Here is a 13,439-nt window from a genome sequence, read left to right as displayed (position 1 = left end):
GGTTAAACAACTTGCTGCAATCACACATGGAGGCGGGAGTACAGTGAGAAATTGAATCCAGACCTCTAAAATTACAGTCCAGTGTTTTAATCACTAAATCCTTCTTGTTCCTTGATTAAAACAGGAAACGAGAACGCAAAGTATGCACTTATTCTGTAAATTCAACTTGTTGCCACAAACATCTTAGAAAAATATATATAGTTCAAATATGGTTGTCTCTGCCCTGTGAATATTTTGATGAAACAAAAGGCGTGAATGTCATTCTGGAGGAGACCCATCATCAAACACCTGGTTCTCATGGGCCTCAATTAACACTGTAATTCAGAGTTGAGACAACACTGTACTGGTTATAAAAACATCTGTTTATGTGAATTTTAAGACAATCTTGCATAATTTAGAAGATTAACAGTGAATGAACTGCACTGAGAGTAAAGAATATTTGCCACCCCACCTGAGGAGAGGAGGAAGATACGAGTGGTGGTGTTGTTTGATGGTAAGGAAAGCATTCTTCCTTTTTAGTATGATGTTAGGTACCTTTGGTTTGCCAGACAGATTCAGTATACAAAAATAATTTGGACCCTCATCTACTGTCTTTTACCTGGAAGACCCCAGCCATGGGCAGGGAGGTGGTCTGAGGGTAAAACACTCTGATGATTCACTCCTTTCCACCTTCTTTACCAAGACCCTATATTCTCTTTTCCATCTTATAATTCATGGAGATTCATCACATGATGACAAGATATCTGTTCCCATCATAAAGGTGTATTGGTGCCCCTCACATCATGCAGAAGTTCCCCAAAGGGGTCACAGAAAAAGCGTGCTTTGGCTATGTAATAAAAGCCATGGGATATGCTGACCATGGAAAATAAATTGCCCATCGCACGATTCCTCATTAGAGTTTTAACACACATGCATTATTAGTTTTTAAATATTCTGTTTTCCATTGTTTGAAAGAACTGCTTTTTCTTCTCAACTACAATTGCTTCATCACTTTTCTTCAATTGACTGAATCCTTAAAAATTTAAATGTTGTCTGAAACTATTTGAAGAAAATTAGGCATGAGAGCATGCAAATTTATTAAGAGTGATTAATATATCAAAAATTCCTCCCCAAAGTAATGGGTAATTTCTATTTGATGACAGTGTTTCTTCCCACCAATTTCTCCTTCTAAAGGTTCACCATACTGGCATCAAAGGCTGCAAACCAAGAACTGATCTTAGTCAGCGCTCAACAAAACAAGGACTTCTCAAAAGTTTTCTGAAAAACCCAGTTCCCCTGCAAAAGGCCCTGGATGGAAATGTTTGCCTCCTGGCATCCTGAGTAGATTGCAGAAAGGTCATGTAGGGAAACGTGAAGGACTGGTAACAGAGCCAGTTTCACCTACATTTTGCAAGGGCTGAGTTTATAGGTTCTTCTTTCTGCCTGTATTCTGTTGTGCCTTCCTCACTTCTGCTAAAGCCTCACCAGATTTTCCAGAAGCCCTAAAAGCCAACAAACTGCCAGATATCTTCCATCCCAAGTTCCCTTCAATGTGGCACCACTACAGTTACAGCCTTAAAAAGTAATCTGAACTGCTTCAAAATGGGAATTTGCCCAATGGGTAAAATTCAGTCCAACTGTTTGATTCAAAAGAAAAATATGTTACACTAGAGAACATACAAACTTTTAGAATTACTTTATCCTGTAAAACCAACACTTCTAGAAGGGAAGTGAACTGTTTCTGCCCTCCTGCTCTAGAGACTCCAAGAGATTAACATCCGTTGCTTTATTTTATATCATATTAAAAAAACTTCTCTGCTATTTGCTAACCATTTATTTTATTTTCTCACACTTGTACCTTTCTGAACAGACAGGATGTCCCTCTTTTGAATAGAAAAAGCTAATAATGCTAATGATACAAAAGGTAAAAGCACAGTGCAGTAAGAGAAAGGATTGCTGGGTTGTGCTCTAGCAAAAGGGTCCTATAATAGCACAGTCCTCTGCACAGCAAACGCTAGTCAGAGACTATTTTTCTGACTGTGTTTTGATTTTATTTCCTTTGTAAGTTAATTTGTACCAGCTACTAATACTTTTGATAATTTTAATACTTTTGATAAATAATTTCGATAGATTCTATTTTTCTATTTCTACAGAAAGATCCCTAGAAATTTTTACACATATGGGCCTTAACAGAAAATAAAGATCTCTCCAAAAAAATCCACAGCAACTGAAGACTAAGTATTTGGTTGAAAACTTTTACTTTCAGGTTTTTGTGAAAACGTCTCAACTTCAGTACCCTGAAGGTCAGGACCCTTTTTTTGCACTGGCAGGTCTGACTGCATAACACACGTTTGATCTCTGCCAATTGTAGGTAATTTCTATAAATCCACCGCATGGACTGCGTAAAAATACCTTGCTAGATGGTATCTACATAGGTAATGCTTCTCACCCCTTAAAAATTCACTAGGTATAGTTTTAAACCAAGCTGCAATGGTTTTATGTTTTGGTGTTCCCACTGAAGCATGTCTTTTTTGAAGCATTACTACCAGCAGTAACAGCTCTCGCGCGGCTCAACGCGAGACTGCACCGTGCAGACAGCAAACAGAAAGAGTCCTTTGTTCCCTAAGAGCTCTTTCCAAGCAGTTAGATATTCTTTTGCCTTTTTCTGCCTTACAAAATGACCCACGTGTTTTTATGCAAAATATTCAGTCAAAAAAAAAAAAAAAAAAATCACAGTTTCCGAGAAGAAAATAGTTATACTGCCAAAACACGGCATTTTATTTGGAGGACTTAGGAGGTATGGAGCAGAGGAACATATGGAAAAACTGTGAAAAGATAATTAAAAAAAAAAAAACAGCATCAGAAGAAAGATAGGAACTTTGGAAAGGTGGGTAAAACCTGATTAAGCAGGAAACGGAAAAAAAATTGAAACAGAAATAGTCATGCAATGAACCAAAGATCTGTAATTCCCAAAAGCTCCTGGACCTCCTATGATAAGTCCCTCATGACTTCCCACTAGACCCTTGACCTGACCTTGTTCTTCTGAAGTTTCAACTTCCTCTTCAATCTAGTGGATATTAAAAAGAAAATAATCTACCAGCAGTAGATTACAATCTACCTCACTTCACCCTTTAATGGCAAGTCCAAAACAATGATGGCACACTACTGCTTCCAAGTCCAGCACCAATACCAATGGTACAAGACCCATTGTGAAGTTTCATAAGTCAAATGACAGATCTTTTTTCCTTTTTGAGTTATTTCTACCTTTATTTTAATTTCAGGTTCAAAACCAGCAAAGGTTGAATAGCAAAGCATTCAAAACCTAGGCAAAACCAAGAGGAAAAAGATGGCTTGGGAAGCCTAATTCACTTCCACATAAGAGAGAGCATATAATTAAGAACTACATGTCACATACATAGGAATTTAATTTTTTTCACTGTATTACTTGAAATGTTTTATTTATGTTGATACTTGTAAAATATTAGTAAGTTCATCCTCAGTACAGGCAAAGTACTTGGAAAATTCTAGGAAAACCAAGAGAAATCAAATTAATTACTTGCTCTATAACAAAAAGTGAATAAATGTAAAACGTGGTTCCCAGTTTTACACCTTGAACTCAGAGCTAACTATGCTTCAGTCACAGTGAGGGCTGATCTTTGAACTTCAGTTCAGAGCTTTGAGTATTTCATTTTGCTGCCTCTTGTACCAGTCTCTGCCTTGTGATCTCATAAAAGATCAGACAGCTTCCTGGCATCTCACTAATTTTCTCTTTTGTAGAGCAGGTGCATAACAGTTTTCTAAAGTGCTGTAAGATCTGAAGCAGTTACAAAAGTGATTACATATTTTTTTTTTTGTGTACTCTGCCATGAACAGCTAATTTCAATCAATTATAAGAAAATAAGAAAACTAGTTGAATCCCTATCATATTGTATCATGCTTTAGGAATTGTATTCTCCAATCTAGTGTTCCCACTGAAACCATTGCAAAGGATGGTACATCCTCCCCCTCCCCCTGCAGGGGGCTGGAGAGAACTGGAAGCACAAAGGAACACAGGCTGAGATGAGAACAATTTTCTGGAAACAGCAATGAGATAAGAAAACCAAGAGTAACAGCAACAATATTAATAACAAAAGCGTGTAGGAGAGAGAGGCATGTGGTGGAGAAGCAGGTGGGCTCAGAACCCTGCAGGGAAATTAGTCAAAGGGTTGTCAGTCGAGGGTCTGTTAAAGATGAAGACTGGAAGAGGGTCACTGCATGTGCCAGAAGGAAGGTTCCTCCTCTTCAAAATGAGAGGTAGGACTGGAACCTTCTACAACACGTATGAGGCTCTGGAAGTAGAGAGCCAGACAACTGATGAGGTGGGGGAAGGTCCTTCTGAGGTACTGGGGCCTCCTAAAACAACACCAGCTGTACAACCCATCAAGACCTCCTCTAAGAGGAAAAGAAAGGAGACTCCCTTCTAAAGGGAATGGAGGGTCCGATGTGCAGACTGGACCCAACTCACAGGGCAGTCTGCTGTCTCCCAGGGGCTCGGGTGAGGGACATTACTGGAAAACTCCCCAGTCTAACAAGGCCCTCTGACTACTTTGCACTATTGGTTGTTCAAACTGGCAGCAGTGAAATAACAAAGAGAAGTCCAAGGGCAATCAAAAGAGACTTCAGAGCCCTGGGAAAACTGGAAGAGAGATCAGGAGCATAGGTAGTGATTTCCTTGATTCTTCCAGTAGCAAGGAAGGATGAAGCAGTGACTGATAAGGGGCAGGTTGAGATACTCAATGATTTTTTTATCTCAGTCAGGCTTCCTGCTTGTCTCAAGTCCTTGATCATCTGGGTGAGTGTGGGAGAAGTGTCCCACCTACTATAAGCAAAGAGCAGGTTCGGGTCCACTTGCTGAAGCTGAATATCCACAACCCTATGGGACCTGATGACATGCATCCAAGGGCCCTGAGGGAACTGGCTGATGTTCTTGCCAAACTACTCTTCATCATATTTGAAAAGTCACGGTGGTCAAGCGAAGTCGCTGGTGAATGGAAAAAGGAAACACCATTCCCATTTTTTGAAAGAGAAGAAAGGAAGATCTGGAGAACTACAGACGGGCGAGCCTCACCTCTGTGCCTGGGAAGATCATGGAGCAGATCCTCCTAGAAGATATGCTAAGGCACGTAAAAGACAGCAATAGATTTCTGGTCAATGGCTCTGTGTCCAGATGGAGGCCAGTGATGAGTGGAGTGCCTCAGGGCTTTGTCTTGGGACCACTACTCTTCAATGTCTTCATCAGTGACACAGACAGTGGGACTGAGTGCAGCCTCAGCAAGTCTGTAGATGATGCAAGGCTGAGCAGTTGACACAACAGAACGATGGGATGACATCCAGAGGGACTCGAACAAACTTGAGAAGTGGGCCCATAAAAACTTCATAAAGTTCTGTAAGTCCAAGTGCAAGGTCCTGCAGCTGGGTAGGGACAATTCTAGACATGAGAACTGACTAAGAGAAGAAGTCATTGAGAGAAGTCCTGTGGAGAAGGACTTTGGGGTTTTCGTGGATGAAAAGTTGGATACAAGTCAATAGTGTACACTCACACCCTGAAGGCCACCTACATCTTGGGCTGCATCAAAAGCAGCATGGCCAGCAGATCAGGGGAAGTGATTCTTCCCCTCTATCTGCCCTCATGAGACCCCTCCTGGAGCGCTGCATTCAGCTCTGGAGTCCTCAGCACAAGAATGATGTGGGTCTGTCAGAGGAGGGCCAAGAAGATGATCAGAGGGATGGAGACGGGCTGAGGCAGATGGAGTTGTTCAGCCTAGAGAAAGAGAAGGCTTTCTGTAGATCCTACTGCAGCTTTCCAGTGCTTCAAGGGTTCTTATGGAAAGGAAGGAGAGGGACTTCTTATACTGGTAGATAGTGCAGGGCAAGGTGCAATGACTTTTAGCTAGAAGAGGGCAGGTTTAGCTTAGGTGTTAGGAAGAAATTCTTTACTCAGCACTGGAACACGTTGCCTGGATGAGCTGTGGATGCCCCATCCCTGGAAGTGTTCAAGGCCATACTGGGGCTTTGAGCAACCTGATCTAGTGGAAGGTGTCCCTGTCCAAGGCAGGGGGGTTGAAACCAGATGACCTTTGAGGTACCTTGCAATCCAGACCATTCTACGGTTCTATTTTCATTCTTACAACTGGATCAGCAGGTGAGCTCAGAAGTCTTAGAGAAATCACCAAACCAAATCACTCATCAAAATGACACTAAACAATAGGGGGTTTACTTAACTACTCAGAGACAGGATTCTAGTCTTTTTTTACTGGACTTTTCAAGTTATAAGAGTATAAAACACGGGTAAATTTACAACCACAGCAACCCAAGCATTTTACCCATTCATTTTTAACCACTCTTCCAGCCCATACTTGCCCTGTAAACAATTACTGTTCAAACATTGTGACTTTGTGGTATTTTGCTTGTCCAAAACACGAAATAAGCAAGTAGAAGTTTCTCAAGAAAACTCAATCAAATCAAAACCCACTGTAACACAACGCTACCTCTGTCTGAAAAAGGTTCTTCCATTTTGTGACTTTTTAAAATAAGCTAAAATTAGTTAATTTTAGCAAGAACACTGTCATTGAAGCCAGTGTTTATTGAGTTTATGAACTAAACTCTTACAGAACAAAAGTGGTCAGAGAGCATTAAGTAATTTTCCAAAGAGTACTTACTGAAGATTGTGATTCGGGCTGTTTGTTGGACCTGTAAACATAAAACAAACAAGCATTGCTGACAAGTTCAGCCCAAGGACAACATCATAAAAAAAGTCAATAACAATCTGAAGGAAACTGTCTCTTTAAGGAAAGCTTGTCTCAAGATTCAAAAAAAACCTCTGCATTCCTACACATAATTATATATTGCTATTTTCAAGGCCACAAATAAAAATCAGATGAATCTACTGTCTGCTCAGGAAGCAACTTGAGTGGACTTAATTTTTTTAGAAAATATCATTCACCATAAAAACACAGGCTGTTAAAAAGACAAGGTGTTATCTTGACACATCACTTACCTTTTAACAAGCCTTACCTCAGGCTTACTCTCAGAGTTTATGGTGTGGCAAGGGGATACTCAATTTTTATCACAGCAGGAACAAGGTTCAATACCCAGCATTTAGGGAATCACTACAAACTAAACCATGGAGTTAATTATTTACATTACAAAGTTGGAATAAATTTTCAGAAAAAATTATCTGGAAATTTTTTTCCCATTCCTCCACAGGCAAACTAAATAAAAGCTTGGCTTTCGGGCTGAATGATTAAGTCTCAAAAATGCAACAGAAGTACTTCTTGACAGGTGTGGTGTAACTTCACCTGTTGAAGGACAGAACTGGAGGCCAGGCTCCAGAAGTGATATTTCACAAGGATGGGCCCAGCACTGCAGACATCAAATAGAAAACTGTTTCTCTTCCTTCCCTTCAGTAATTTTTTTTTTTTTTTTACAGACTGAGTTAAGTAGCAGAGTGAAACTTCAGGCAATGAAATGTTACCATTTCGTATTTCATATGTGCACTTCTTCAATTTTTTTTTATTCGCTCTGTATTTACAGACCTTTACACCTGTAATTACTTTCTTTTATTACCAGTAAAGGGGCATCAAGTTCAAGCAAGAAGTTCTGTGCTAGGAGAGAGGCACCAGGCCATCAATTTATTTATTTCCTTTTGTGTTGAGAATTCTTCTTAAAACATCAAATTAATTTCTCCTTATGCTATTGTGAAAACTAACACCTAGTCTGTAAAGCAGACTGAGTAATTATGAAAGCCAGGAACTCACCAAGCCTGACAAACAACACTCCTGTTGCAGTTATTGTCTTCATCCCATTTGAAGCCACGCACTGGTAGTATCCTGTGTCTGTGGTATCCAGATCCTGGATTCTCAGTCGTGAACCATAATCTGTTTTTCTGATGATGATCCGTCTTGGCTCCTGAACCACTGGAGCATCGTTTTTTAGCCATCTGACATTTGGAGATGGATTTCCTGCTACCTTGCAGTGGAGGATTGCTGTTTGCCCCTGGACTACAGTGATATTGTTTACTGGTTCCAAAAAGGTCAGGAAGTAACCTAAGAGGATAAAAGGTCATGAAAGATCAGACTTCACTAGAGTTGTGATAAAAGCCTACCCAAAGGCACTTTATTAACAGAGAAGCTTGGAAACAGCTTCAGTTTTCTTTCAGGTACATATTCAAGAAAATACAATTCACTGTCCTAAGGAGACCACAGCATCACACTCCTATTTGTCTTTCATGGTTGACTTCATGTAGGTGTGCAGGTAGGTATGCAGATTAGAAGGTCAAGAAAGAACTGACACCATTAAAATCCTTACTCCCTTTGAGGACACTTATTTTGAAACAGTAATGACTTTTTCTACATCTCACATGCTTACATCCTTACATACATCTAATTCTGTTCTGTTCTAACAGCAAAATACATCCTTATTCCATAAAAGAGTAATCCCAACTGTAACCATAATGGAATATTATTGTAAGTTTACCACTTTATCTTCTTACTTGGAAGAAGTAAGAAGTAGTAAATCTTATCGTGGATTTGTCTTAAAAATAACTACCACTGGAAAAGTTACTTTTAGATATTAATTTGAATTGCCAGTTCTTCAAGAAAATCTTAAAATTAGTCTGATTTGGGCAGGTTCAGCTAATAATTAAACTGTAATGCTATGTCTTATATTCAATTTAAAGAAATGATGTCTCAATTGAAGAAGTAACCTGTGAAATAGAGGGCACTTTTAATTTGATTATAGAGTGTTGGTTTTTTACAGCAAGTCCAAAAATAGTGATTAAATTGGAGAAAGAAAGGTCTGTATGGGTATTGTGTAATAAGGTTTAATGGGTTTAGTTTTTTAAGTGAAAATTTACAAAGACACTAATTTGAGGTTCATTGAAAACAAAGGGCTTGTTGAGAAGCACATAGGGTGTATTGGTGAATTCTGAGCGATAAAAAAAGAGAAAGAACTGATGGAAGAACACTGCCAAAACCTGACAGTCAAATCTTTGGTAGGTTATTATTTTTAAATTTAATTTGGTCCTGCAAAGGAGTGCTGCAACTGACACACATCACACACTGACAGCTTGAAGGCATGTAATTCCACTGGAACAATAATGTGATTGTCAAAACAGGTAAGAAAAGTATCCAGCTGTCATGCTCATATGTTTGCTTTGGTGAATTTATACCAGCTAGACATAAAGCATCAGGAATACTTCAAATTATATTACATTTTTGTGTCAGTTGAATCCAAATATCAAACAACTTTGATGGATGTCCACATGTGCCATGTCCTATCAGACTGTTCTGCAATTGTTTAATTAAGAAATAGTGTATTACTGTGCAGGAATCTAACACCAGGAGTACAGTGGTCAACATTTGCAGTCTAATTGCTGAAATACCTTCAGAAAATTGATGTTCTGCTTTGATTTATGTTTGACAGGACCAGGAAATCAGTTCCTGTGTAATGGCTAGGTATACCACTGGAGAAGGGAGCAGTAGAAACATCAGGATATAACGAATTTGCAAAGCCAGATTTTGCTGGAAAACTGGATTTTGTTGGAAAACTGTGTTGTTCTCTACCAGTGGCCTTTCAAAAGAAATCTACTTTTATGAATAATAGATAATATAATGTAGGCAAGTGTGAATTTAAATTGAAATTTAAGTAAATGCAAATATATATATGTTCTCCACGTTATATTGAAAACTTACAGGAAAATAATTTGTTATCCTTTCCCATAATACAATAATCACTCTTCCTGTGATTTTATTTTATGTTTCCCTATTGTTAATCTACAAATCTTTAGCAGGCTTCAAAACATTTTGTCAGAACACAAAACATATTTCTTTTCAAATAGTCATATAAAAGGGAGAAAAAGTACACTAATACTCACACCAATGTCACACCACAACAGTGTCATTTGTTGTAGTTTCCAGGTAAATTTCACTAATGAAGAATTAGAATTACTATGACAACATTCTTGCAGGGAACAGAAAAACAGTAAATTGCCTTGTTGATACAGAAAACTGAAGGAATTGATTGAAATTTTTACTTAAGCCAATATTTTATATATAACCATTTCTAGCAGCAAGAAAGACAGCATGATCAATCCTCCCACAAGTTAGAAAATAATTTTCTACAGCTATTTCACTCTTAGCTTGTTACTGAGAGAGTACAACAACATATTTTGTCACTTTTTCATAATCTATATGTAGTTTATTCTCATCAGCATCACTGAGATTCTGGGCTGTATCTGTAGGGTCATTACTAGCAGAGAGAGAGAGAGAGATGCAATAATCCCAACCTTCTCAGTGCCTGTCAGGCCACACCTGGAGTATTATGTCCAGTTTGGGTCCCCAAAATTCAAGAATGACACAGGAAGACAGGAGAGGGTCCAAAGAAGGGCTCTCAATATGATAAAAGAGCTATAGAACCTGTCCTATGAGGAAAGAATTGAAGTAGTTAAGTCTCTTCTCCCTAGTGAAGAGAAGGGTCAGGGGAGACATCCTTACAGTTTTGCAGTATTTAAGAGGCATCTACAAAGAGAATGGAGACTCTTCACAAGGAGTTACATGGAGAACACAAAGAGCAAGAAGTGCAAGTGGCATCAGGAGATGTTTCATTTCAACAGAATACACACATTTTTTTGCAGTGAGAACAGACTCCCCAGAGATGTGGAGGAGCCCCCGTCACTGGAGGTTTCCAAGATGTGACTGACTGGACAGAGTGCTAGAGCATTTCATCTAGGTTTTCTTTCAACCAAAAGGTTGGACCAGATGATCTTCTGAGGCATCTCCCAGCCTGGGGTGTTGTGTAGTTTGGTGGGTCTATGATTTAGCAATTGTGGGGACAGCCTGAATGTGCTCATGCAAGGGAGGCAATACAGATGGTTTAAGGGCTTTTTTGGGAAGAACTTGGTCCACTTCCAGCATGGAGGCAGCACAGAGGTACATTCATCTGGCTCAGAGATGTTTCTGATTCCTGAGAAATGAAAGAGGCAGAGAAGATGCTGTCTGAAAAGTGGGGCCAATTCAACCACTGTAAGGTCACAGCCAGGGATTGTGGGTTTTCTGCCTCTTTATTATACTTTCTGTTCCTCGCACACAAGTACATGAAAGGTCTACATTGTTCTCATGCCACTGGTCAGCTGTTGTGCAACTGGTCAGCTTGCTCACTTTACCACTATTTAACAACTTCTGATTTAAAATGAGCTGGGTTAAGTCTTCTTTTTGGGATAGTCATGGATATTACATTCCAATAAACCTGGATGAAAACAGATGGCAAATTTACTTATTAGGACTTTTTAACTAAGGGTTAAATACATGTTAGACCATTCTGCTTTACCAATTAAACCATGGGTACTGTAGGAAGTAATTAGATCCACACCTTTCAAGCCATCCAAAGTATTTCATATGAATCCATGGATCTGATCCTATTATTAACTAGAACAAAACCATTACTACCAAAACCAATGCCAAGGATTTATGAATTAATTCAGACCCAGTGCGATTAAATAGGCTTTCCCTGAATTCAGTGTAACTGCATCCATTTCCTGAAGGTCAGAATTTGGCTTTAGTTCATTATTTCTCCTGCCAATTTTACAGGTATTTTCCGCAGTGTTTCATATTACCTTGTTGCTACAAACCAAGTAAAAAATATTGTAACCTACTGAACTTTGAAGCATTTGTGTTTTACAAAGTTCTCCAAGGCAGCTTAGGAGCAGTAGGGCAACTCGTTGCCCATCCTCTACCTTTGTCAACACTCTGAAGTGCACACTCTCTGTTTGCTAGTTTAATTTCCTCTCTGAGAAATGATGCTGAAGTTTGATGTTTATATACTCATTGATTCTGAAGTAATCATACGGCAGAGCAGGCATTTTTTGAGCTGCTCTGTTATTTGGTGTCCACTTTAGATAACCCATAATTGCAATTCTTTCAAACAAAGTGGAAAATGTAACCAACCATGTTCTTAAGAATGTTTTCTTTATTTAATTTCTGTGGTGATAATCACCAGTTACTTTTTTGTGATTGTACGTCACACCACAAACACAGTGTAGATGCCAGTTTGATGCCATGGTTTGGGGAAAAAACAAGTTTTCCCAGGATAAATCAGGACCTCAACAATGTGCAAAACAATTTTTTTTTCAATGTAGCTTGCTTTCTTTCATAATAAATCTTAATTTGGAGAGGTATGGAGGAAAATCAAATCTGAAGGTGCTAGAATTTGTGTTTAAATTGTGTCCTCTGTTTTGTGTTAAATATCAGTCAACTATAATTTTTTAAAACTTTAACAGAACTGTTAATCTGCTTTAATACTAACACAATTTTGAAACAAAGAATAAACACTCTCTATAAAATATTTTGGGTCTGTTACCTACTGTTAAACTTTTAAATGTCATATTATTATAAAAAAAATCATATCTTATCTGGGAGATGGATAACAAATAAAATTTTTCAAAAACTGTGAGTATAATGTCCAGAAATCTTCTGTGTTGTATAAATACTATTATTATATACTATTTTTTTATACCCTTGTTTCCAAGGGTCATTGAAATGAAGGAAAATGCTCCCTTTGCCTTCAGTGGTCCTTGGCTCGGCTTAAACTACCACAAAAGGAAGAGCTATCTGGTGGATATTTCTGCATTTGCTGTACACAACAGTGCTCTAAATTAAATTTCTCTTTTATTATGGTTTCTAACATAGTCTACAACCAATACTAGTACTTATTTTGCTTGAACAGAGTAAAACCTGATCTTTCAAGAAGCTATGAGAGGATAATTCACCTTAATCTATGTATTATACCCTGCTATCATATTCTATGTACCCTATGAATAACATAGCTTATGGAAATGACTGACATGAACCCCAGCAAAACTCTTTCAAATTTTGAGAAACCTTTGTTAGGTTGCCAGTACTTTGTATTTTTAAATGGAATAAATCTGATTTAAATATATCAAAGAGAATCCCACAGCAAATCAAAATTAAGATGACAGGTCTATTATTCATGTTTTGGCAAGAATATAAAAATAAACTTTCCCAGTGTATGTCAAATCGCTGTCAAGATATGCACAAGAATAGATACTAAGCTAAAAACATAAAGGGTGCAACTAGACCTCACGTGTGTATTATATTTCTTAGTTTTATTTACATTATTCTGGCACTTACATGTTCAAGTTATTGGCTCAGACCATATGTGCTATTCTTGGCATAAACACAGTACAAAATGATTGCTCTGCTTCTGTTATTTTAAGATTTGAGCCGTGATTTTGAAGTTCATTCTAAAAAAAAATACTTTAAACCTCTTTAGTCACTTTAGATCAAATCAATTCTGCCTTAGTTGTTTTCCAGTTTTAGTTTCTGTTCATTTTTTGTTGTTATTACTCCTTTTTGCCTATATGACTTTAAAAATAATTATGCACTTCTAATTTTACAATGAGCTTC

The 13,439-nt window shown here is 38.2% G+C and overlaps 1 protein-coding gene across 2 annotated transcripts in view; it reads right to left on the bottom strand.

The window, feature by feature from the left end:
* ROR2 (receptor tyrosine kinase like orphan receptor 2) overlaps positions 1-13,439 on the bottom strand; it is a 145,253-nt gene that overhangs the window by 24,541 nt on the left and 107,273 nt on the right. For both annotated transcript variants that reach the window (XM_032676484.1, XM_032676485.1), the window contains exons 3-4: positions 7,776-8,063; positions 6,678-6,708 (exon numbers count right to left, since the gene is read on the bottom strand). In XM_032676484.1, coding sequence (XP_032532375.1) covers positions 6,678-6,708; positions 7,776-8,063 — 319 coding nt within the window. The remainder of the gene's footprint in view (positions 1-6,677; positions 6,709-7,775; positions 8,064-13,439) is intronic.

This window comes from Chiroxiphia lanceolata, chromosome Z, assembly GCF_009829145.1.
Source record: "Chiroxiphia lanceolata isolate bChiLan1 chromosome Z, bChiLan1.pri, whole genome shotgun sequence".
NCBI lineage: Eukaryota > Metazoa > Chordata > Aves > Passeriformes > Pipridae > Chiroxiphia > Chiroxiphia lanceolata.
Note: the sequence above shows the minus strand (reverse complement) of the source record. Positions and strands in the feature narration are given on the sequence as shown.